Below are 26,852 nucleotides of genomic sequence, written 5' to 3'. Positions count from 1 at the left end.
GAAATTCAAACAACAACACACACAAAATGCTGGTGGAACACAGCAGGCCAGGCAGCATCTATAGGGAGAAGCGCTGTCGACGTTTCGGGCCGAGACCCTTCGTCAGGACCAGAGATTCAGGATGCAGGCGCCGAAATCTGGAGAAACCTATCTGGGTCTGTAGATGTTTCCAGAACTTTTAGCTGGATTAAGCAGAACCTGACAAAAATAGAGTTTCTGTAAAGGGAAATCTTGCCTGAGAAACCTGTTAGAATTCTTCCAGGAAGGTGCTTCACAGGAGGCTGCTTAACAAGATAAAATCCTATGGCATTACAGGAAAGATACTGGCATGGACAGTGGAATGGCTGACAGGCAAGAGGCAGCGAGTGGGAATAAAAGGAGCCTTTTCTGTTTGGCTGCCAGTGACTAGTGGTGTTCCTCAGGTTCAGTAATGGGACCGCTGCTTTTCACGTTGTTTGTCGATGGTTTGGATAATGGAATTGATGGCTTTGTGGCAAAGTTTGCGGATGATACGAAGAGGGGTAGGCAGTGCTGAGGAAGCAGTGAGTTTGCAGCAACACTTGATAAATTGGAATAATGGGCAAACGTGACAGATGGAATACAGAATTGAAAAATGTATGATAATGCATTTTGGTAAAATGAACAATAGTGCGAACTAAATGGGTGGGTGGAGGTTCAAACATCAGAGGTGCAAAGGCACTCGGGAGTCTTGGTGCAAGACTCCCAGAAGGTTAATACGCAGATTGAGTCCGTGGTAAAGAAGGCAAATGCAATGTTGAGATTTATTTCAAGGGGCATAGAATATAAATGCAAGGAGATAATGCTGAACCTTTGTAAGACACTAGTCAGGCCATACTTGGAGTATTGCCAACAGTTTTGGGCCCCTTTTCTCAAAGGATATACTGTCATTGGAGAGAGTCCAAAGCAGGTTCACGAGGATGATTCTGGGAATGAAGGGAACATATCAGTTGCTTTAGGCAGCTTTGGGCCTTTATTCATTGAAATTTAGTGGAATGCGTGGGGATCTCATTGAAACCTATTGAATGTTGAAGGGATTAGATAAGGTGGATGTGGAGAGGATCTTTCCCCTGGTGGGGGCATCCAGAACTAGAAGGCATAGCCTCAACATTGAGGGATGACCTTTTAGAACAGAAGTAAGGAGGATTTTTTAGCCAGAGAGTAGTGAATCTGTAGAATGCTCTGCCATAGACTGTGGTGGAGGCCAAGTCCATGGATATACTCAAAGTGGAAATTGGTAGATTCCTGATTGAGGCATCAAGGGATATGGTGAGAAGGCAGGTGTATGGGATTGAGTGGGATCCAGGAACAGCCATGATGGAATGGCTGAGCAGACTCCACCATTAGGCTGAATGCCCTAATTCTCCTATGTCTTATGCTCTTTGACAATGTTTAGCTCAGTAAGGGTCCAAAAGCACTGTGGCAAACATTTTCTATCACGGTTGGCTTGAGTTGTTCCCCGATCTTGGCAATTCATTTGCAAGTGTTTCACACCCATGCGAGGTGATATCATTAGTGTGCTGTTAATTCTCTATCATTCTGCACTCCCAGTGTTCATGATACCAAAGCAATTTGAACAACCTGATGTTAAGAAACAGCAGCTTGGCAGCTGATTATTTTCACATGCTCGGCGATACAGTGAAAACTTCGTTTTGCTTTCCGTTTGTACAAATCAGGGCATTGAGGTAGTACCAGAGTAAACTGTCAGAATGCAGAATAAAAAGTTACAGAGAAAGTGTAATGCAGGCAGATAAAATTATGAAAAGGCAGAGTGTGAGGTTAGGAGTCCATTTTATAGTACAATCAATCAATAATCTTAAAACGTTCTTAGGATAGAAGCCACTTTGAAGCTGGCAGTGCAGGTTTTATTTTGTGGTGGAGAGAATGGGAGGGGCCATTCTGAAATTTTCACAGGCACAAGGGTACTATCAAATGGTTATCGACTGAGCTGCATAAAGAACATATTAGGTCATTAAAATCAATGGGCCAGCATGGTGCTCTCTGAGGAGGCTGAAGCAAGCTGGACTAGGCACATCTATACTTGCTTCCTGCTGCATAAGCAGAGTAGAGAGCATCCGTACACGCTGCATCACTGCACGGTATGGAAACTGCCCTGTGGCGGACAGGAAGGCTCCACAATAGAGTCCCAACACATCACTGGCACCAGTCTACCTGCCATCAAGTACGTATCAAGTTCAAATTCAGTTTATTGTCATTCAACAGTACGCTCATATACCACCAAACAAAACCATATTCCTCTGGACCAAGGTGCACAACACCGTACACATAACTCATGAAGTCATATTACCACAAATAAATTAACAAAGAATAAAAGGTAAACAGTATAACACTACTGGTGCTTCAGACATGATGAGAGCGGGGGGTGGTGCTGTAGGATTTTGTGAATAAAACATGCAAGAGTCGTTTTATGTGCTTAACAAAAGCCACGGCCCTTTACTTCCATTGCGAACATACCAAAAGCCAAACTGATTTGAGTGTGTGAATTAGAAAGGGTCCAGTGTGGCCTACATACAGACAGGTGCTGGAAAAGGGCCAGAAACATCATGAAGAATTCCAGCCACCCTGCTCACAGACTGTCTGTCCCACTCCCATCAGAGAGGAGGCTACATAGCATCCATGCCAGAATCACCAGTTATAAACAGTTACTTTCTGCAAGCAGTAAGGTAGATCAACACCTCCACCGCTTTATCATTTCATGTACAAACCCTCTGTGCCCAGTGTCACTGTAAAATCAATGTACAGTATATAACCTCTTAGGTATTTATAGTTATTGTGTTTTTCTGTGCTACATTGGGTCCGTAGTAACAATTATTTTGATCCCCTCTAGACTTGTGTACTGGAAATGACATTAAACAACTTGGATCTTGAATCTAGAATGGAAATGCAGTGGCTAAACCAGGAGCAGAATTAGGAATTTGGCCCATCGCGTCTGCTGATTTATTCTCTCTCTCTACTCCGTTCCCTGCCTTCTCCCTGACTAATCAAGAATCTATCAACCTCAGCTTTCAGTGTACCTAATGACGCGGCCTCCTGTCATTAGCCACCTGTGGCAGTGAATTCCGCAGATACACCACCCTCGGGCTGAAGAAATTCCTCCCATCTCAGTTCTAAGGTGACTTCATTCCATTCGGAGTCTTCCCCACAGCCGGAAACACCCTCTCCACGTCCACTTTATCTAGGACTTCCAATATGATAGCTTTGAACGAGGACTCATCCATTCTTCAGAGCATCAGCAAGTACAAGCCCAGAACCATCAGACGGTCCTTCAACATTAACCCTTTCATTCCCGGGATCATTCACATGAGCCTCCTCTGGCCAGTCTCCACTGCTAGCACATCCTTTCCTAGGCAAGTGGTCCAAAACTACTCACAATATTGGATTCATTGCAGAATGAGAGATGATTTTATGGGAATATACAAGTTTAACAGGCTAAAGATGTTTTCCAAAGTGGAGGGGGAATCTGGAATTAAACAAATGAGGAATTCCTTCTCTCAAGAGATCCTAAATATACGGAATTCTCTACTACAAAGAGCTGTGAGGTGGAGTCCGTCAGTGTATTCAAGGCCAAGGTGGACAGACATTTAGGCAACAGCAGAGGTTGATTGTCAATAGGGAAAGTCTGGGGTTATGAAAAAAGGTGGAAAAGAGATGTCAGGATTACATCAGCCACAATCTACCTGAATGATGGAGCAGATTTAAGGGGCTGAAGAACCAACACCTGCTTCTATTTCTCCTACAACCAACTTTTAAAGGTGAGTGTGCATCTTTTAAATTTTAAGTACTATAAACAGTGCGTGATTGTATTTACTGTGTTTTGCACCTTGCCCCTGGAAGAACACTGCTTTACATTTGTATATGGTTGAATAACAATTAAACTTCAACTTGCTGGACAGAGGCAGAGAAAAAAACCACATTGGCAATATGCAGAGGTGCAAAATAGCCAACAGTTTACAGCTCCAACGACGAGGTCAAACAATATCACGTCCCCAAAAAATATCTAAAATGAAATACCTGTTGTATTATGTGACAACATTAAGGACAATATTTAACATTTTTTTTACTCAAAACAAAATGGCATCTCTGTAGCTGAATTTGTGAGATTGAAAATTAACCCTCTGGATGAAGAGCCCTTTGGTTGCACATGATTATAAAAAGGCTGAACACAGTATGGTTTCCTTTAGGGGGAAACTTGCCCAACAAATCTGCTGGAATAATAGGTCAGCTAGACAAAGGAGCTTGTGGATGTTATTTGGATTTTCAGGAGGCCTTTAATATGTTGCTGCACGTGAGGCTGCTAAACAAGATACGAGTGCTTGGTGTGAGAGGTCAGATACCAGCATGCATAGAAGTTTACCTGACTGGCAAAAGGCAAAAAGTGGGAAGAAAGTGGGCCTTTTCTAGTTTCAACACTGACCCATGACTACAGGGGTCAGTACTAGAACGTTGAGTGATTTGGATGATGGAATTGGTGGCCTTGTGGCCAAGTTTGTGGATGATACAAAGACAGGTGTTGAGAAAGTAGGAAGTCTGCAGAAGAAAATGGATTGTGAGATGGTGGCAGATGGAATAAGTGCAAAGAAGTGTTTAGTCTTGTCTTTGATAGAAGGAATGAAGGCATAATCTATTTTCTAAATGGGGGAAAATTCAAAGGGACTGGGAGTCCTTGTGCAGGATTCCCTAAAGGTTAACTTGCAGGTCGAGTTGGTGGTGAGGAAGGAAAATTCAATGTTAATTTACTTTTGAGAGGACAAGATACACAAACAAGGATGTAATGCTGAGGTTGTAAGGCATTGGTCAAACTGCACTTGGAGTATTTTAGAGCAGGTTTGGGCCCCCAAACTGAAGAAAGGATCTGCACGCTTTGGAGAAGATCTAGAAGAGGTTCACAAGATTTATACCAGGAATCAAAGGGTTAACATATGAGCATTTGGTGCCATTAGGCCTGTTCTCAATGAAGTTTAGAAGAATGGAGGAGAGATCTCTGAAACCTATCAAGTATTGAAAAGCCTAGATGGAGTGGACATGGAGAGGATGTTTCCAATAATGGGGGACTCTAGGAACAGAGGGCACAGCCTCAGAATACAAGAATCTCCCTGTAGAGCAGATGAGGAGGAATTGCTTTAGCCAGAGGGAGGTTGATCTGTGGACTTCATTGCCACAGATGGCTGTAGAGTTTGAAAGGTTCTTTAGTAAGAGCATCAAAGATTACAGGGAGAAGATAGATGAATGGGGTTGAGAGGGACAGTAAGTGGAATGGTGGAGTAAACTCAATGGGCCAAATGGTCTAATTTCCTTAAATTTATAATCAGAATTAAGTAGTGTGGGAGTATGAGCCTGTTTCCAGTTGCAGGAATGGAAGGCTGGAAAGAACAGAGGGAACATCTGTGATTGAATGGCGATCAAGATTGCCCTGGTGTTTAGCACCATGCAAGAGGGGGATGAATTGTTGGTCAATGCTGAGTGTAAAGGAGTACGTGAGGGTATAGAAAAACCTGCTGCAACTACAATGCAGAAAGAAGCAGTTGCTGGAAATGGAAATACCAAAATCAGCTTATCTGAAGGGAGAGGAAAATGACCAGGTTTCTGTTACAGAATGACCTTCCGTCTCTTCTATGGAAGAGACTAATTATCTTAAATCAAGGCAGTTTCAGGTGTAGTGTTCAAATGGGGACTAAATTTATGAAATAATCTGCATTTCTATTGGGGGGTGGGAGGAGTGAGAGGGCGAGGCAGGACTAGCTAAACTGCTCTCAGTGACTGAGATTCTGACTTGGACTCTCAACCGAAAAGACGAGATCTTCCCTGTGGCTGAACAACTTTCATTTATATAGCACCAGTGGGAGGAGGAAGAAGGGCTTGACATAGCAAGATAGTGTACAGCATGGCTGCCAGCAGAAGCAGATGTTCTATCGAATACTGAAAGCCTAAATAAAGTGGCCATGGAGAGAATTTTCCAATAGTAAGAGAGTCAAGAAAACACGGGCACAGCCTCAGGATAAAACCCTTAAAAGAGATGGAGGAATTCCTTTAGCTAGAATATGTGGAATTCATTGCCAAAGACATTTGTGGAGGCCATGCCATTGGCTATACACTCAGTGGCCACTTTATTAGGCACAGCTGCTTGTTAATGCAGATATCCAGCCAGACAATCATGTGGCAGCAACTCGATGCATAAAAGCATGTAAACATGGTCAAGAGGTTCAATTGTTCAGACCAATCATCAGAATGGGGAAGAAATAGGATCCAAGTGACTTTGAGCATGGAATGATTGCTGGTGCCAGATGGGGTGGTTTGACCATCTCAAACTGCTGATCTCCTGGGATTTTCACACAGTCTCTAGAGTTTACAGAGAATGGTGTGAAAAATGAAAAAAAATCCAGTGTACAGTGATTGTTAGGGAGGTCAGGAGAATGGTCAGACCAGTTCAAGCTGAGAGGAAGGTAACAGTAACTCAAATAACCAGTGCTACAATAGTGATGAGCGGAAGAGCATCTTTGCACACAACACATTGAACCTCGATTTTGATCGACTGCAGCAGAAGACCATGAACATACACTTAGTGGCCAACTTTATTAGGTAGAGGAGTACATAACAGAGGCCAGTGTCTGTACGGCAGAGTTTCAGATGCTTTTTGAGTAACAAGGGCATCAGATTTTACAGTAGAAGGCCAAAGAATGGAGTTGAGAGGGATAGTCAATTAAGCATGAGGCAATGATGGAGCAGATTTAATGGGCTAAATGGTCTAATTCTGCACCAAGTCTTATGGTCTTGGTCTAAATTTCAGAATTAAGATGAAAAATTAAATGGGTTCCCAACTCCTATCACTTTAAATGAATGTATTAAAAACAAAAGTGTGGTCGTATAACACTTCATACTTTATTCGGTCAGAATTATAAATGGATAAATCATCCTTGGGATTTACTGCTGGTCCTTTGTTAGCTGATCCAGGCTCTGTTTTGTCCACAACTCCAAGGCCGATGCACAGAACCCATCAGTGTGCAGACAGCTTCCTCCCATCACCAGTGAGGCTGCATGGAGTCAATGAGGTTAGTTTGGCACCAATGTCGCCCCCTTCAGTCAGTCCGTTAGCAGGGGAAGGAAATCTGCGATGCTGTCCACATAGAAGTTGGGGACCATCCTCTGGCGGTCAAGGCATGTGCTCGTCATGTTGTCCTGTGCCTCCTGTAGCGTGGAGACACCTGTCAGAGTCAGCACCGTCTGCACCCCGCAGTTGGAGCCAAAGAGGATGTCTGTGTCCAGCCGGTCACCAATCATCAGTGTGCGGGCAGGGTCGAGGGGCTCGCCAGCTCCCCTCTCATTGATGCAGTCGAACATGAACCTGCTGGGCTTACCGATGACTTCTGCCTTGCGGCCAGACGCCACCTCCACAGCAGCCATCAGGCTGCCAGTGCCTGTAAAGGAGAAAGGAATGAGATATTCATTCCAATCAGGGTTACATCTCTCTCCCAACTCCTCCTCCTCCTACCCTGCAGTCCTCATCTCTCAGCAATAAATGCCGGAGACTGCAAATTAGCAACCTAATCTCAATTGCGTTATCTCAAAGCTTATCCCAAGACATGAAAAGCTCCGGTTTAAAAATGCCTATTTTGCAAAAAGCTATTCTTCTTGGTGAACTATTGATAGATTTAACTTAAAGTTGAATTAAGGCTAAAAGTCTGATAAATGTTGCTCTGTCCCCTCATATTACCTCACTCAAGAATATGTGACCTTGTTTCTTATTCTGCAAGTTAACACAGTCATAAACACAGTCAGCAAGTACACCCTATCCTCGTTATATGCGTCTCCAGCCTATGCGGATTCACGGTTATGCGAATAACCTATTTCTACCAACGTCTCCTTATATGCATCCAAAACTCAGTTATGCGAGGAGCACCGCTTTCCCGCCAATACAAGTCAGGTACGCGTGCCTCACGGTCTCACTCCCATCAGTCTCGCATTGGTTTTGGCAAGGTGTGGATGTGTGATCTTACGCTCTTAAATTTTTTGAGTTCTTACCTACGGTGCAGTGATTTTGCGCTTGAAATATTTAACTATGCCTCCTAAACATCCAATGTCAATTCCTGGGCCATCAGCCAAGCGGCAGAGAACCGCTTTAACACTTGAAAAAAAGTTGGAAATTATAAACAGGGCGGCGTTAGGTGAAGGTAACACAGTTCTGGGACGCTACTGCCAGAAACAGAATCTTGCCTTTAAAGTTCTTTTGTTGCTTGACAATGCGCCAGCCCATCCTAAACATTTGGACAGCATTCATCTTAACAGTGCGTTTCCTGCCGCCTGACACAACATTGCTGATTCAACCATTTGACCCAGGTGTGATCTACATTTAAGGCGTTTTTTTTCTTCTTTTTTTAAAACGGCAAGCTATCTCTCAGATGCTGCAAGCAACAGACGATTTTGAAAATCCCGGGAGTTTACGAACGGTGAGGGAATGGTGGAAGTCGGCACAAATGGCAGTGGTCATGGACCCAAGTTTAGAACGGAGTCAGCATTTCAGTCGTTCCCTGCCGTCAACCCTTCTCCCCACAAGCAAATTTATGCTGAAAAACAAAATGCTGCCAAGCAAACAATCCTCACCACTTTCTTCAAACCGGTATCATCACCTAATGTCGGCAGTTCTGAGAGTTCTTTGAGTCTTCCTTCACCCCTGGCTGTCCTTGCTGAAACTGACGACACACAACCATCCACCTCATCCATGTAAAGCTTCCCGACACCACAACAACCACTCATCTCCGGAGCGAACACACCCGCCACTGTTGGTGAGTACTGTACACCCTTTTATGTTAACTTTCTACGATTACGTTGAGTATTACCTTAAATTGATGAAATATAATACAAATGTTGCCTTGTGGTACTGCTTTTGTGTCATATTGGTATGAAAATGTGAATAAATTACAAATAAAACATATTTAGAAAGCCCTCAGGAACACACCCTATTTTCTCTATTTAAATAATTATTCACATTATGCATCAGCTGCGAGGAACGTATCCCCTGCATATGACGAGGATAGGGTATATTAGAACAAATTAGTAGTAGGCCATTCGTCTCTTGAAACTTTGGGACAAGATCAATAATTAACCGCCAACCTGTATTCCCCAATCCTTTGCAGCAACCTTTCACTCCTTAGCAAACAATTTATCTACCCTACTGCTAAGGAAGATACACAAGCCTAAAATTCTACCCTGCTCATTTTAAATGGGCAATTCCTAAAGGTGCTGAAAATCCACAGCAACACACCAAAATGGAGGAATTCAAATCAAGCCACACCTATGGAGGGAAATAAACTTGTTTACTCATTTCCATAAATGCTGTCTGACCTACTGACTTCCTCCACTCCTTATTTTAAGGCAGTGATCCCTTATAGTTTTAGATCCTCCCATAGGACCAAGTAATCTCCAAATTTACCAAGACCCTTTATTTCAATCCCTTCTCCTCAAGCTCCAGCAGATACCAACATTGCATGGTCCACAATTCTTCTGAAGAACTTGCCCTCTCCAATAAACCTTTAACAACCTGCTTCTACGTCTAGGATTATGAAACAGCAAGGCAGGTCATGTTAAATATACAGAAATGTGCTCTGCAAGGTTTCCATTGTGTATGCCTGCTCTTGAATAGAGCAGACATATGCAGTAGAAACATTCAAGTTCAAATTCAATAAGTGCAACCGTTACAAATAACAACAAAACTTTTGCTGGAAATTAAAGTCAAAGATATCCTCAGGACTATGAAATGACAGGCAAATATAGTTGTTCAAATGCAAGGTAATTATTCTGTTCAATTCTAATCATGCAATATCAAGCAATCTCACTAATGGTAGCAATGAGGTGGTAGAGAAGCCTGAAGACCCACACTCAGTATCTTAGGAACAGCTTCTTACCATTTACCATGAGATTTCTGAACAGCCCATAAACACTACCTCATTAAAAACTGAAGTAAATTTTATTACCAGAGTACGTACGTGTCACTACATACAACCCCTTAGATTTGTTTTCTTATGGTCATACTCAGCAAATCTATAGAATGGTAACTAACAGGATCAATGAAAGATCAACCAGAGTGCAGAAGATTACAAACTGTGCAAATGCAAATATAAATAAATAACGAGAACATGGCAGTGAGAAAAGAGCATGGCCAGGGTTGTAAGGATCTCTGATGATGGATGCAGCTTTCCTACAACAGCGTTTCATGTTGATGTGCTCAATGATACATCTCTTTAAGAGGAGTTATTCATCTTTCACACTAAATTTTATTGTAACTTGTGTTTTTAAAAAAAATATATACCTTGCACTGTACTGCTACCACATAAAGATCAGTAATAATAAACCCAATTCTGATATGCTGAGGAAGAGCTCATTAATAGACACAAGCAATAAGACGGCCACATACTCCAAAGAGGAGTTCAGTAGGTTAGAGGAGGAGCAGGGGATCTTTGGAGAAAATGAGCAAGGGTGCTTTTATGCAGAATGCAAGTATGAGGTAGGAATGGAAAATGCTGAAGACAACTGCCAGGTGACAAACAAGACTGGACAGAATGGCCGACTTCTTACAGATTCCTCTGCAAATGTTGCCAATTTCTAGATGGGCTTCAATACGTACTTTGAAATACAGATTTCAATTTGGTAGAATGCTAATTAGCTCACCTTTAATGAATTTAATCAAAATAGAAAGCAAAATAAACATTCAGCAACTTGACTCAATCTTTTGCCAAGCTTTTTTTAAAACATAGCAGGTCTGTCCTCTCCCGCGTGATATGTCCATATATGGAGGTCCATCAAGAGCATGCTCACTCAATGCATTTCTTTCTATTTTCCTTGTAGCCAATTCTCCCCACATTTTCTTGGAGCTGTCCCCACCCAGATTTTACACCTCAACCTTTGGCTGCTATAAATTGCACCCAATGAATCTCCCTATCTGCACAACTCTTGCGATGTGGGAGAGCATACTGGAGAAGCCCATAACCACCAGGACATGCATACTCCACAGATAGACTGTCCGTCAGGTCTGAACCAGAGTCACTGGATATGAGAAAGTCTGCAGATGCTGGAAATCCAAAACAACCTCCACAAAATGCTGTTGGAACTGAAGTCAGGCAGCAGCTATGGAAATCTGTTCCACTGCCTAACCTGCTAAATTCCTCCAGTATTTTGTTTGTGTTCCTTCAGAGTTGATGGAGCTATGCTGATAATGTAAAAGGGTCAACACTTTGCTAAACAATAGCATCCTGTTTTTCTGAAAAAAACTGCTGATGATCAAAAGATATGGTAATTTTGTTATTCAATGCTGAGCAAGATTTCTTCTTGAAGGTAGCTAGCTAGGGTTTCAGGATGCTTATCTCCTTGTGCACTCATGCGTAGAGATAGGACAGCTCCAGTCTGTTCTGTGCATTTAGGCCATTATGCCTGTTTTGTAATTTGTTCCTCGGTACTGTCAAGCAACAGACAAGTCTAACTGTGGGGTGTGGGGTGTGGGTGTGTGGTGTGTGGTGGGTGTGTGTGTGTGTGTGGTGGGTGTGTGTGTGTGTGTGTGTGTGGTGGGTGTGTGTGTGTGTGTGTGTGTGGTGGGTGTGTGTGTGGGTGTGTGTGTGGTGGGTGTGTGTGTGGGTGTGTGTGTGGTGGGTGTGGGTGTGTGTGTGGTGGGTGTGGGTGTGTGTGTGGTGGGTGTGGGTGTGTGTGTGGTGGGTGTGTGTGTGTGGTGGGTGTGTGTGTGTGTGTGGTGGGTGTGTGTGTGTGTGTGGTGGGTGTGTGTGTGTGTGGTGGGTGTGTGTGTGTGTGGTGGGTGTGTGTGTGTGTGGTGGGTGTGTGTCTGTGGTATCTGAACAAATACATCTCTTCTGTAGGGGGAATTGTGAGTTAGTTGGTGGATCAGGCAGGAGCAGGCAGACAGACTGTTCCTGTTTGAGCGACTAACAGAGTAAGCCCCGGGAGCTTTGAATAAAGAGTTTGTACTTCTACAGTCTCTGAGTGACTTTATCCAGATTAGACTTCCACAGTGCCACTGCACCATGCCCCTCAAATTCCCAGAGACTCTTCTTAGGTTTGGCAGCAATTTTGTCTTGTCAGAGGAAGGAGATTGTAAAATATAGAAAAAATATGCTGACACTCCTACAGTTGAACTGAGGGAGCCATGTACTGTCAGAGGTGTAATTATACTGATCAGCAGGGGTTTCAACAGTATTGTTACATGGAAGGGCAGATTCCTTCCAATGGACTCCTCCCATGACCTTGCTCTGAAAGGGCCTCATGAACTACGGAAAGGGAATAAACAGGGAATTTTACAGTAAGGACATCCCAGGGCATCTCATACCCATTAGAATGTTACAACACTGGAAACACCAGGCAGACTGAATTCAGAAACTGGCACAATTATGTAATAGCAAGACAACACTTAAGCAATATTGGATTAAGGACTTTTTATATAAACAGGGCAATTCTGTTTTACTTTCAATTCACAGCCTTGGAATTTTTGGCATCTGCCTTTTGGCAGTCTCTCAATTAAACATGTTAATCAAAACTCAACTGTAAAGCTTGACCTTCATCTCCCACTGAGGATGCTGCAGCCAGAAAAAAACCCAAACCTTTTACAAGGGGGAAATCTTAAAACCAGAACATGGTTAAAAGTACTAAAGAGAAATGACGTTGAGTTTACTTGTAGCCAATACTCAAACTTAGGATTGATTAAAACACCAGTCTAACGTCACTGCCAGTTGGTGAAATGAATGTGCAGACGGGGCATTGGCTTGTTAGTATTCAAAGCAGAGAATGTATCATCCAAAACTTGCTGCATCTTTCAACAATGTGCAAAGGGGGAACAAAAGGAACCGCTTTTCCAAAGTAATGAAAGGAAAACTTTCTTCCACTTGACCTTGTCTGAACCCACCCACCTCGTTGCTGAAATCCTCAAGTCTTTTCTATGCTCCACCACGCAGCCTCCCACCTGACAAACCAGCCTTCGCCAAGAGGCTGACTCCAAATTCCACTAGAAATTGTTTCCAGGCTATACCAGATTCAGTTTACACAGAAGCTTGAAAACATGCATGAACTTCAATCTCCTCTGTAAAGCATCCACATCTCTCCAGAGCAGGAGTTCCCAAACATTTTTGTTATGCCATGGACCAATGCCATTAAACAAGGGGTTTGTGGACCCCAGGATAGGAACCCCTACTCCATAGGTATTCTAGACCATTACAGTTCAAACCTGTCAGTTGCAAGAATTTGCCATCTATGGGAGTCTGCTCTGCACAAGTTGGGTTTCCAACATCAGCTATACCGATAAGAGGCATACAGTGGAGAGCCAGGGGCTTTTACATCCCAGTGTGGAAATGGCTAACACAAGGAGGCACAATTGTAGGGTGACTTGGACTTACACAGAGCGGTGGGTGCATGGAATGCCCTGTCAGGGATAGTGGTAGAAGCATTGGGGAACTTAAGAAACTTTTAGATGGGTACATTGATGATAGAAAAAGTGAGGGCTATGTAGGAGAGAAGGGCTGGAGTGATCTGTCCACTGTGCTATGATGTTCAATGCTCTATACTTCACTGATCACAGAGCACCACAGGATGTTGGGGTGCGAAGTACCATGTTAAAAACAGTCAACCAGGACCAAAATTTGAGGACAATTGACTAAGGAACAATCCAACTGTTAAATTCTCATTTGCAGAACCCATGCATGCAAGCAAGCAAGCTTTTAAGATCAACCAATGAGCATTCCAGTACGAGATTGCCTCAGAACCAGAATTGTGGAAGTCTGAGACTCAAGCAAAATCCCAGGACACCATTCTGATGATCTCTTACTGTGCTGACCCACATCTCAATCGCCAAAACCAGAACAGGGTTTATGGTCTCACTTTCACATGGGATAGGATTGTCCACAAATTGCCTCCCATATTTCTTACAAAAGAACTTCAAAAGTTTGGACTGCAACGGGCTTCACAGAGAGGAGGTTGGTCAGTAGAAAAAGATAAAGTTCCTCTTCAAATTTTCCAATTACAGAGTGATAAGTGAGCTGGAAGAATCTAACCTGCCTCCTAAAAACAAGCAAGCTGCCCCCACCATTCAGACTAACCGAGTGTAGAGTCAAGTAGTTCACTGACTGAATAAAAGGAACACTAGAAGTAAAAGGTGCTTTAATTTCACTGCTAACCAGATTCATTCCAGGGATAGCAAGACCAACACTCAAGAGATAAAGTTGATTGGACTTGCATCCACCAGAATCTGGAAGAATTAGAGGGATCTCAGAAATCCAGTGCTTGTCTAAATGCGGGAAGTTCTTTCCTGGTAAGTGAGTGGAAGAGGCAGAAGAGATCTAGGACTGGAGAGTCACACAGTCCAAGTCTATAGTACTGCAAGATTTATTTTTAAATCCAGAAACGTGCATTTATATTTTAATTGTCAATAATGAAAATGTGGCATGGCAAAGCAGACTCAATAACGCTGCTTCCAACCACACTAACCCTCAACCTGGGGCTATACAATCACAAAACACTTTAAGCCAAATGTTGTTAGCACTTCGGTTTTTAAAGTAACAATCATGCAAGTTCAGGAACTGCTATCCAGCGGCTCAAGCCTGCTTGATAATAGCTAATATTCATCTCACTACTATTTTCCTGCACTGAGTCCTTGATTTTCCATTAGTCTCTTGAATGAGCTCAGCAAAGTGCCAACAGCCCTTGGTAAAAATCAACAGTTCATTGATCTCGCATGAAGTTCTTTCTCAGCCTTAAAAACCTACCACTAATATGTACATTGTTTCTTTGGTCCTAGGCTCCAGTCACAGGGGAAGTTCCCAGCCAGCTTCAAAAAACAAACTATTCATTTCATCCTCCCTTATAACCCTGCAAGTGTATACAGATTCAGCCAACTTCATTGTAAGGTTGATCATGATTTCTAGACAAAATTTGTATCTTGCCTTTCTCCAAGTTTTCTTCCAGGTTTTGGAGTGGCAACACATCCTGAATAAAGCAGGACCACAATCCAATAACTTGATTCTGGATGCGGGTTCAAATCCTGTTAGTTTACCTCAGTCTAGGTTCATACCTGGCCGCACCGTGCAGGTGATCTGATTTTTGGGCTCCACATCTTCATCATTGGGGTTCAGCAGCTTCAAGCCTAGGAGGGACCATATAAAAAGAAACAAGGTTTAACACAGATTATCACATTTCTGGGAGTGGACAGTCATCACAAGGACTTCTGTTTTGCCCAAATGATACAATCTTAGCCTTGTGGCCATTTGAACCAAGTCCTGCACCTCTACAGAACTCGTTTCAGACTGTATTCTCAAAATAACCCATCTGGACTCTGCAAAAGTGGGAGGCATCTGTTGGCGGAGGAGAGAATTTCCATTCCTGCTGACAAAAGGTTACAAAGCAATTAGCAAGATCAATGAATGTTTGAGTCATGCAGTTGCTTTTGACATTAATTCTGTGTACCTCAATTAGTAAAGCTCAACAGAATAAACACTGGATTAATACTTCCCTCAAGCAAGGAAAAATATGCACAGGCTAGCCATTCACATGCTCAAACCTCCACCTCTCAAGAAACAAAGTATTTAAAAACTGAGGACAAGATTAACTGATGACAGAATTAGTGGGACTGGGAGCAGTAAATACAGGTAGGAGAGGAAAATATATTAGAACCAATTCAACAAAAGTCAATGAATTTCACAGAGTAGCCAGTTCGAAAGGCTTTCTACAAATTCCTACTTTCCAGCTCTTGCTAGACAGATTGCAGCACTCACCTTAGTGTTTAGATACATGAGCCACCAAGCTGTTCAAAAAGCAGATCAGATCTACAATAGTGTTAAAAATCTTGCCTTGTATATTAAGATCTCTTCATCCCCCTCCAACACTGTTCTTGTTATCGCCAAGAGAAACAGGTCCTTTCCGGGACTCATTTTCATTCATATGAGCAGCAGGTACATATCACAAATCCTGATGAAGCGACCACTGATGCCAGGTAGATAATTATGAAGAGTATTGATAATGGCTGGGGTCATCAGTTTTGTAAAGACACTGCCCAGAAGGCGGCAATGGCAAACCACTTCTGTAGAAAATATGCCAAGAACTATCATGGACAAAAGGTCATGATCACCCATATCATACGACACAGTGCATAATGATACTGATGATTCTAATCTAGCTAGTTGTCACTTTGCAGCAACCTTGTACAACTTGGCATATTTAATAAAAGGGGAAAGCCAATAATAACCCAGTTTATACTTGCTGGAATTTGGAAAACTAATGCTTACTTTATAGTTTATTTAATTAATTGCCAATATTCAACAGCTCTGCTAATATTGAAATAGTTTATTCTGCATACTAGCTTTACCCAAGCAAAATTTGGAACAAGGGAAATTCATCAGAGCATTACAGATGTTAGCTATTTCAATGAATATCGTTGGGTTGATGTTTCCTCTACACTGAATCACACTTCCACCCCCTCTCCCTCATTGGTCTTGCATGCTTGTATGTCAAGTGGTGGGTAATGGGTTGGCCATCTGTACTACACAACTGTCCCTTCCACTTCCTACTGATTCTTGTGCTGAACCTGTTCCTCATTAACTCTACTGGAAATGCTATAAAATCCAGTCAGGCAGCACCTGGGAAAAGAAAGCAATTTAAGGTAAAGAAAGATGCTGTCTAATATTTATAGCAAATTTTCATATTTTAAATTTGCCACACCAGCCATCACTAGTGAAGCCATCACTTGCCACCTAAGTGAAAAAGAAACTATCTGGACAGGTTCAATAGCCAGGAAGGACTAACTGCAGAAATAGGAGACTACCTCAGGGAGGCATCTCAGTCAGCAGAGATGGACTGTGCTAAAGCGCAGATTTCCACACTTGACTATCCACCTAAACATGCTCCGACCTCTGAAGGCAGCTGGGTTATTTTGCCTACGCTCGGTATGAGCAGCAATACAAATTGTGGTGTCAGGAAAAACTGACACCATAATTTATAATAGAAGATGCATTTTTTCAGTGAACAATCTGTTGAGCTTGAACAGAGACAGAGCAAGACTGATAACAGAAACCTGAAAATGAAACATCAGTTAACCCAGGTTTAGCACAAAGTGACCAAAACTGCAGAAGTGCATGTGAAACAAGCGTTCTAGGAGGGCAAGCAACACTGTCAGCAAGAGAAGAGCAGGAAATAAGGTTAATGTTAACAAAAGTTTGCCAGCAAGAGGCAGCAAAGAAAATAACCACCTGTGATTGATCAAATATCTTTTGTCTTCAAATACTAAAACTAGTACCTCTGAAATGCAGTTCAATTAAATTATAACATAGGAGACAGCAAAACAAGGACAGCCAAATAACCCTGCCTTTAGCAATCTCTGAATGATAAAAAAAGATGCACAAGAAGATAATCAAATAGGCTTCATTACTGTGCAGAAGTCTAGGCACATTTATACAGATAAGGTTGCACAGTACTGTAGTAATTTTATGTACTGCTGCAAAATACAAATAACAGATTTCAAGACAAATGTAAGTGATGATAAACCTAAATTAGATATGTGTCCCTATTGTAGACTGAGGCTGGGAAAGGGGCAAGGAGAGGGGTATCAGGGTTGGGAAAGGTGGGGGGGGGGGGTAAGAAAAAGAGTGGGAAGCACCAGAGAGACTTTCTGTAATGATCGATAAACCAATTATTTGGAATCAAATAACCTTGTCTGGTGATTCAGCGATGGGTACATCTGCCACCAAGCCCCTGTCCCACCCCAGCACTCCTTCTCTGCCATCGGTCCTAATCTCATTTGATAATTGAGGCCCTGTTATAGGGTAAGAAACTGCACATAACCAAATTACTTTTTAGTATGGAATGTGCTACCATAGAAGACAGTGAAGTCAGTCATAAATGTGCTCAGGTGGCAGAAGCATTGCTTAATTCTAAAGAGATCAAGGGGAGCCTGGAGAAGGCAGGAATAAAGTCCAGATTTAAGGGCACAATAAATTCAAACTATGACAGACAACTGATGGATCAGGCTCAAAGGCTCCCATTATCTGGTTTTATAGCAGAGATAAGCATCAGCCGTCAGAGAAGGGGACTGACAAAGGGTTTATTACCCGAATCATTAACGTTCTACAAAAGCTGTCTGAATCGCCATTTCCAGCATTTTCTATTTCAGGTTTCCAGTAACTGCAGTTTGATTTTCAGGGAATTCTACCCTGCTTTAAAATATTACCTTCCCTCCATAAAGCCGAATACATCTTTTACACAAGGAATTAAGGGTTTATAATTCCAATTTTTTACATTAAAGCACTGCACTGGATTGATATCAGAAGTTTTATACTAAGATTAGGACAGGTGACCAGCTTGGTTAGACTTTAAACATTGAGGCAGCAAATCCGTGGTTACAAAAGGGAATTACAGTATCTAAAGATAAGTTTTAACCCATTGGCGCAGCTGGTAGAGCAACTACCAAACTGCACCAGAGACCCAGATCACAGGAGGCTGCAGACTCACATCTCCATCATGGGCAGAACCCTTCCCACTATCATGAACGTTTCCAAGAGGCCAAGCCACAAGACAGCATCCATCACCAAGGACCCTCGCCATCTGGACATACCCTCTTCACATTAGCACCATCACAGAGCTACAGTCCCACACGCCATTCCACAGCTTCTTTCTCTCCACTACCTGATTCGGGGGCAGTCCATGAACACTACTTATCGTAACGTTTATGTTTTTTGCACCTGTACTGCTGCCACAAGTCCTGAACATCACACAAAATTGTTGGAGGAGCTCAGCAGGTCAAGCAGCATCGCCATAGGGAAACGAGCAGCCTACATTTCGATAGAACCCTTTCCCACCTTAGATTATGCCTGATCTGCTGAGTTCCACCAGCATTTCTGTGCATCTTGCTCCAGATTTCCAGTACCTGCAGAACTGGTGTCATAAGTTTCAGTTCACCTAAATCAGTGATAACAAATTTGAGCCTTATGAGGGGAGGGAGATGAGTGGGTGGACCCAAGCCAGTGCAAGCGGATACGTGAACCGGAGCCGCAATAAAGGATGCCCGCTCACCTGGGACCACTGTGCCTCCTACCAACGGGTGCCAGGGATCGGGGTCGGTGGCCACAAAGAGACACTGGGGGTCCCGCAGGTAGCTGCATGCCTTGGCCAGCCGCACGAAGCTGAAGTGTTCGTCGTAGCCGACCAGCACAGCGCCGACCTCGGGGTCCAGGGCGCAGCTGGACACAGGCAGCTCCTCGGCATCCTGTGGACCGCCCGTCACCCACAAGCCGGCTGCCCGTAGTTCGCCGCACAGGGCTTCGCTGCCCAGCACATAGACCTTGCGGCGGAGGCGAGCGACGTCGCGCAGGTAGAGGGCCGAGCAGTAGCCGGTGCTGTAGACTTGCTCGGTCTCAGCCGCTAAACCCAGAGTCCCGAGCTTGGCCACTACCGAGTCCCGCGGGCGGCTACAGTTATTGCTGACGAAGTAGACGCGCTTGCCCCGAGCCTTCAGCCCAAGCAGCACCTCGGCCGCCCCGCGGATCGCCCGCGGCCCGTTCCACAGCACACCGTCACAGTCCAACAAGAAGGTGTCCACCGCCGCAACCAGCTCCCAACCACAAGACCCGATGCTCAGCCGCCGGCAGCAAAAACCACCCGATACGGCGGCCATTCCTGGATTGTCCGGTTCTCAGCCCAACCTTTCACCCACCAACACCAATCAGATCCAACGCCCGCCCAATCGGTTTAGCCGATTGGGGTTTTAGAAGCAAAGAGGCGGGATTACGGTTCCGTGAACCAATCGGTTATTCCTGGAGGGTGACAGTCTGTTTAACCAATGGGAATTGAACTTCCAAATAACTGCGCCTTTCGCTCAGATTCCAGATCAGAGCGCGCTAAATTCACATGGCCAACTGCAAAATTGGGGAAAAGTGGAAAACCAATAAGACAGTCTGAGTACCCTTACCCCACGACCTCCAAAATCCGATATTTTTATGCGCTGTCATGACGTCACAAAAGGCACGACATTTTCTAAAGCGTCTGCTCATCACGAAAATCTAATACAGGAACAAATTTACAATGCCGGTTGCTTTTATACCTTACACAAAACCCTTAAAAATAAAATTCAAATGCAGTGCACTGTAATCTATTATCAAAACACGGCATCGTAAGTGGAGACTGAAAGCTAGACGCCGTTGATTGTTAAAGTTCAACAGATAATTCAGGAATTCTCCCGATGCGGCCGTGCTGCAGTCGTCACCCTGTACTCATTTTTTTTTATTATATCAATCATTTGTAATTATTTTTACTGCTACGTACCTATGTGTGATGAACAAGTGCAAGATAACGACTGCTTCAGAGACGGAATGATGGCAATCCCAATGAAAACGGAGTAGATGCTACTGATACAAGGATTCCAGGGAGATGAGAAACTGGGTCCGGATGGGCGAGCTGGCACCGTTGTTGACTGTCCATTTTTGCCAAACTGCAGTTTTCATGATGTCAGATACATTGTCAAATGTGTGCATACCCCATGTATAAATGTAATGAAACTTATAAGCACAGGTCATTCTGCAGATGCTGGGAATCTGGAGGGTTTTGTTCTTCCAACCTGACTGTGGCCTCATCGTGGCAGCAGACCAACATTTCAGAATGGGACTGAGAAGACGGTTTGAAATTGGTGGCCTCCAGGAAACACCAACTTCTGTGGTGGATGGGAAAAAAAAGGTGTTCAACAAAGCAGTCCCCCAATCTGTGAGGGGCCTCATATGTGTCCATTTGGTGACATAACAGTCTCTTTGTGAGGAAGCCACAACTAAATGCCCACAGTGCCCTGACTCTCTCACTTGTGCTCTTGGGTGCTGGCCTGGAGTAAAAGGCTCAGAGTACTGGTCAATGCCTGACCCCATAGACATCCAATGGAGTAAGAACTTCCATGTGCATCAAGTACAGTAGCCCTATCACCATTTCAATAAGTGAGGACACTATCACAGGCACCCCTCGTGATTGCCATTCCTCTCTAATTTTTTTCTCTTTCATAAACCTATTATATATTTCAAATATATTAATACATACAGAATTCATATATTTTATTGCCTGATCAATGGACCAAACTACACCATATCACACAGGACATTTGATATATCACCAAAGACGCAAGCAAGTTTCTACAGATGGTTCAGATTTTTCCTGTTACGCTGTAGGTATTTCATTTAGCAGTTCTGTAAGAGCCGTCTGTTCTGTTTTCAGCCTGTTTGGGTTTGAGCTGAGATGAGGGGCTTTGTTGTTCATCTTAGGAATGTGGTATCAGCAAATCAGGATGGTGGAATTCAGAGAAGGTTCTAGAGAATACTGGGCAGAGAATTTTTGTGAGGGACGCTGATGTGGGTCGAGATCTTTTTGAGGGGGGAGCTGGGATTAGACCGGAGGGAAGACGACTGAGGATGCCACCCCAGTTGCACTTGGTGCTTTGTGCGGATAAATGGCTTCAAGGAGGAAGGGTCAATACTCCCATGGGAGAGCCCGTTTGTTCGAGTGACATTCGGAAGGTGTCGTGTGAGTTAAAGAGAACTTCAAGATGAGTTCCAACTTATATGCACATTTGACTGTTATGATGGGCCCTTTTGGTTTTTTTTCTTCTTTCTTTTCTCTGATTTTTATTTGGTTAAGTTAACATTCTTAAATATACTTGCTTTATAATCGTAAGCAGTGTGTGGTCTATTATTTCTTGCCGACGGGCGATTGCATGGGAGCAATAAGTTACATGGCATTCACACAAATCGGGGTTTGGGTAGGTGAGACATCCCGACTTCATGGATTTGGCGAGATCCAATCGTGTTTACCCTAGACGTACGGAGTCTGAGGAAGGTGGTTTTCTCACAGCCGAGTCCGGTGGCTGTTAGTGAGGGGCTAACAAGCCGAATCTCTAGAGATGCCCAGTAAAAAGGGTTTTCAGATGTATGGTGGAGTGCATTGCGACTGGGTGCATTACCGTCTAGGCTCCGATGGACAGGATCACAAGAAGTCGCAGAGGCGTTGTAGACTTCATGGGCACCACCTTCCTCACCAGCAAGGACATTCTCAGCAGGCAGTGCCTCAAGAAGGTGGCATCCTTCATTGGATCCAGATATATTTGTCAATTGTACATGGGAACACACAGTGAATTGTGTTGTTTGAACAACCAGCATACCCAAAAAAGTGCTGGGGGCAGCCCACAAGTGTGGCCACACATTTCAGCACTAACATAGCATGTCGACTACACCCGCTTCTCATTACTAGCATTGGAGAGGAAGTTCAGGAGCCTGAAGACCCATAATCAAGGCTTTAGGAACAGATTTTCCTCTCTGCTATCAGATTTATGTATGGTTTGTGAACCTACAAACACTACCTCGCCACTGCAGTTGCAAAATTTATTTATTTACTTTTATTGTCTCGGATCTTGGTCTGAAGGATTGATCATTTCTTCATTTCCACAGGCGCTGCCTGATCTGCTGATTTCCTCTAGCATTCTGTGTTTGTTGCTTTGGATTTCCAGCTTCTGCAGAGGTTCTTGTCTTCATTGTTTTTATTGTAACTTAGTATTTTATATGGCTTGTACTGTACAAAACAAGTTTCATGATTTATGTCTGATAATAAACTTGATTCTGATTCTGACGTTACATCAACAAAGGAGCTTAATTGTCCATTCTGTTGTTCTAATAAATCATTCTATTACAGACATTGCCCTTGTTCCATTCATTGCCTTCCAGATGAAGGGTCTCAACCTGAAATGTTGACTGGCAATTTCCCTCCAAAACATGCTGCCTGATCCGCTGAGCTCCTCCAGCATTTTGAGTGTCACCTCTTCTCATAGACTGGAGACCGTGGAATCTGGAGCAAAACTAAACCAGCCTGCTCAGCAGATTGAGTTGGATCTGTGGAGGCAGAGGGAAGGCTGACATTCTGGGTTGTGATCCTGCAATCAGATACTGCTTGACCCTCTGAGTTCCTGCAGCAGTTTGTCTTTTTTGCTCTTTCATATATGTTGTGCCTGACAAAGAGTATTTGAGACAATGACAGTCTATGAGGAAGTTAACACCAGCAGAGGAATGTTTTACCATCCTTGGAAAGGAATAAGCAGTTGACATCTCAGGCCAAGACCCTTCTTCAGGACTAGAAAGGAAGGGGGAAGATGACAGAATAAAGAGTTGGAAAGAGAGGAAGAAAGATAACTAGAAAGTGATAGGTGAAGTTAGACAGGTGGGAAAGGTAAAGTGCTGGAGAGGAAGGAATCAGATAGGAGAGGAGAGTGAACCACCAGAGAAAGGAAAGGAAGAGAGGACCTAGGTGGAGCTGATCAGCAGGTGTGAAGAGGTAAGGGGCCAGAGTGAGCAATAGAAGAAGAGGGGAGGGATTTTTTTACTGCAAGGAGGAATTGCTATTCATGCCATCAGGTTGGAGGATACAGATGGAGTATAAGTTGTTGCTCCTCCACCCTGAGGGTGGCCTCATTGTGGCACAAGAGGAGGCCATGGACTAACATGTTGGAATGGGAATGGGAATCTGAATTAAAATGTTTGGGCACTGGGAAGTTCTGCCTTTGGTGGATGGAGCAGAGGCGCGTGAAAAAGTGGTTCTCCAATTTCCGATGGGTCTCACCAATGTAGAGGAGGCTGCATCATGAGCACCGGATAGATGACCCCAACAGATTTGGAGGTGAAGTGTTGCCTCAACTGGAAGGACTCTTAGGGGCCCTGAATGGAAGTGAGGGAGGAGGTGGCACTTTAGCCGCTTGCGGGGAGAAGTGCTAGGAGGCAGATTAGTAGAGACAAGGGTATCATGGAGGAAAGCAGGAAGGGGAGGTAAAGATATTTTTGATAGTAAGATCCCTTTGGAGATGGCAGAAGTTGCGGAGAATGATGTGTTGGATGTGGAGGCTCATGGGGTGGTCGGCAAGGGTGAGAGGAAATGGAGAAGAGTGCAGATGTTCAGGAAATCACCAAATTCTCTATGAATTTCTTTCATTTTTGTATTACCATCCTGTCTGTTATTCCAATGCTTTAACAATGGAGAGTTTGTAATTGTGAAATTTTCCAAGTACATGTTCTTAGATCTCACAGAGTTATACAGTACAGAAACAGGCCCTATCATCTGTGTTGACCGAGGTGCCCAGCTAAGCTAGTCACATTTCCCTGCATATGGCCTGGATTCCCTCGAAGCCTTTACCATCCACATACAAATCCAAATGTCTTTTTAAATGTACTCAACTCTACTACTTTCTCTGGCAACGCACACAAAATGTTGGAGGAACTCAGCAGGTCGGGCAGCATCTATGGGGAGGAATAAACAGTTGATATTTCAGTCTGGGACCCTTCATCAGGGTGCTTTTTCTGGCTGCTCAGATTCTTCTTAAAGCATTTACCTCTCACTTTAAATCTATGCCCTCTGGTTCCATTTCCCTGGAAAAGCGACTGTATGCAGCCTCCCTATCTTTATTTTATACACCTCTTAAGGTCTCTTGCCAGCTGTTACTCTATTGGTATCGGGACTGGTCATTTTTGCTTTCCGTTCCTCTGTCCTGTTTCTCTCTTTTCACATATATGTTCTGACCCACTCAGAATGTCCCCGTAGGACAGACTACAACACCTGCCAAACTTCACACCATTAGCAACATATAGTAACACACACACTCACACTCGGTCAGGCTGAGAGGAATAAATACTCAGCATTTTGGCCTGAGCCCTGATGAAGGATCAAGAGGGCAGAAACTAAAAACCAAACCTAGAAGGCTTTGGAAAGGTTTGAAAGGAACCTGAAGGACACCTTCGTGCAGGGGGTAAGTTGCCAGAGAACATAGTCCTGATAAAGGGTTTCAGCCTAAAGTGTTGAATGTCTATTCTACTCCATTGATGCTACCTGACCTGCTCCGCCAGCATTTTGTGTCTGTTACTCTGGACTTGCAGCATCTGCAGAGTCTTTGCTGTTTTTTGATTAGCAACCCATTACACAAACTCAAGAGAATTTGCAGATGCTGGAGATCTATTGCACAGACAAAGGAGTTTAATTCTCCATTCTGTGACAACATCATATTGCTCTGTTGTAGATGTTGCTCTTTGCTGTGGTGGATTCAGTCTAGTCCATCATAGGCAAAACCCTCTGCACCACTGAAGAAAGCAGCATCCATCATTAGGGACCCCCAACGTGCTCCCTTCTCACTACTACCATGGGCTAGGAGGTGCAGGGGCATAGGCAGTGATGAATCAGCATACAGGAGGAAGACTGAAAATCTGGCTGAGTGGTCATAACATCATCTCACTCAATGTTAGCAAGACCAAATGAGCTGTGTATTGATATCAGGAGGAGGAAATCAGAAGTCCATGAGCCAGTCCTCATTGGGGGATTAGAGCTGGAGAAGGTCAATTACTTTAAAATTCCTCATTTCATAATTGCCTGTATGAATTGCCTGTATGACCTCATATGTGCAAAGTCCACATACGGGCAATTATGAAGAAGGCGTGGCAGCTCCTCGATGTCCTTAGGAGTTAATGAAGATTCAATATGGCATCTAAAACTTTGACCAACTTCTATACATGTGTAGTGGAGAGTATATTGACTGTCTGCATCTCAGCCTGGTCTGGAAACACCAATGCCATTGAACTGAAAATCGTGCAAGAAGTGGTGGATACGGCCCAGTCCATCACTCGTAACGCCTTCCCCACAATTGCACACGTCTATATGAAACGTTGTTGTGGGAAAGTAGCATCTGCCATCAGGCACCCCATCCCACAACCCAGGTCATGCTGTCTTCTTGCTACTGCCATCCGGAATTGAATTGAATTTACTTTATTTCTTACATCCTTCAGATATGTGAGGAGTAAAAATTTTTACATTACGTCTCTGCCTGAATATGCAATGTGGAAATTGCAGTAATTTCTAATAAATAGTATGTACAGTCACCTGGCTGGTGGCGTAGTGGCATCAGCACTGGACTGTGGAGTGGAAGGTCCGGAGTTCAAATCCAGCTGACTCCCCTGCACGCTTTTCATCTGTGCTGGGTTAAGAGTTGGTGATCTCTTTGAAAAACTCAACCGGCAGAAGGCAATGGCTCCACACTGCTGTAACTTGCCTCGTACACAATTTCCCACTGTGTCAGAGTGGCGTGGGAGGAAGTCGTCCACTAACTGGAGATGCGACATACCTTTCCTTTTGTATGTACAGTAAGATATAACAGAACAGTCAATATGGCTTAGAAATACAACTCATCATCATAGCTTGTCACACCAGACAGCCAGCCACTCTAGTGTTGTTTGGTTGATGTTGAGCATCAGTGTCAGCTAAATCAGGTGAGAGTGGGCAGTTGCGTTCAATGTTCTGCACCCTTTCGCTGCACTCACAAGATTCGCTGGTCTTTAAGCCCCACTTCACCATATTGTCTCCCGTCCTACAAGCTCCCGCTCCCGCTCTGTTGAGAGTGAGAGTGCAGACTTCTGTCTGTCAAGCAGTGCCCCGTCTGGCAACATTTCTGTGGGGTCTTGCACTGTTTTGTTCGGTGGGGTTCTGGTTTCTGTTTGTTGCCAGAGGTCAATCCTGTATGTCTGGGGGGGATGTTCCGTGCGGTAGTTCCTCCACCGTAACAAAGCTTTTCCTCGATCTTAGGCGATAGGAAATTGGCAGGTGATGATGTAGTGGGTGCCGTGGATCCGAGTTCTGTTTACCTTTTTCAATTTTTGTTGTAGTGTGCTTTCGGATCTCTGGGGGAGCAATGCCTGCAAGTCTGTAAATGACGTTAGTGGGTGTGGGGTGCAGTGTGCCCATGATTATTCAGCAGGCTTCGTTTAGCAACAGGTCAATTTTCTTGGCATGGG

At 43.8% G+C, this 26,852-nt stretch overlaps 1 protein-coding gene and 1 long non-coding RNA gene across 2 annotated transcripts; one reads left to right on the top strand and one right to left on the bottom strand.

Annotated features, from left to right (window-relative positions):
* The first annotated feature begins 32 nt into the window (after positions 1-32).
* LOC140716996 (uncharacterized) lies at positions 33-8,892 on the top strand. The gene is made up of 3 exons (XR_012096409.1): positions 33-155; positions 2,867-3,791; positions 8,422-8,892. It is a non-coding gene; the product is annotated as an uncharacterized lncRNA (long non-coding RNA).
* pdxp (pyridoxal (pyridoxine, vitamin B6) phosphatase) lies at positions 6,894-19,726 on the bottom strand. Its single transcript, XM_073030188.1, has 3 exons — positions 19,081-19,726; positions 15,092-15,163; positions 6,894-7,451 (listed from the first exon to the last, which is right to left on the bottom strand). The coding sequence occupies exons 1-3, from the start codon at positions 19,679-19,681 to the stop codon at positions 7,117-7,119; spliced, it is 1,008 nt and encodes a 335-aa protein (XP_072886289.1). The 5' UTR covers positions 19,682-19,726; the 3' UTR covers positions 6,894-7,116.
* Between the last annotated feature and the right edge of the window lie 7,126 nt (positions 19,727-26,852).

Source organism: Hemitrygon akajei, chromosome 2 (assembly GCF_048418815.1).
Source record: "Hemitrygon akajei chromosome 2, sHemAka1.3, whole genome shotgun sequence".
In the NCBI taxonomy this organism is placed as follows: domain Eukaryota; kingdom Metazoa; phylum Chordata; class Chondrichthyes; order Myliobatiformes; family Dasyatidae; genus Hemitrygon; species Hemitrygon akajei.
Note: the sequence above shows the minus strand (reverse complement) of the source record. Positions and strands in the feature narration are given on the sequence as shown.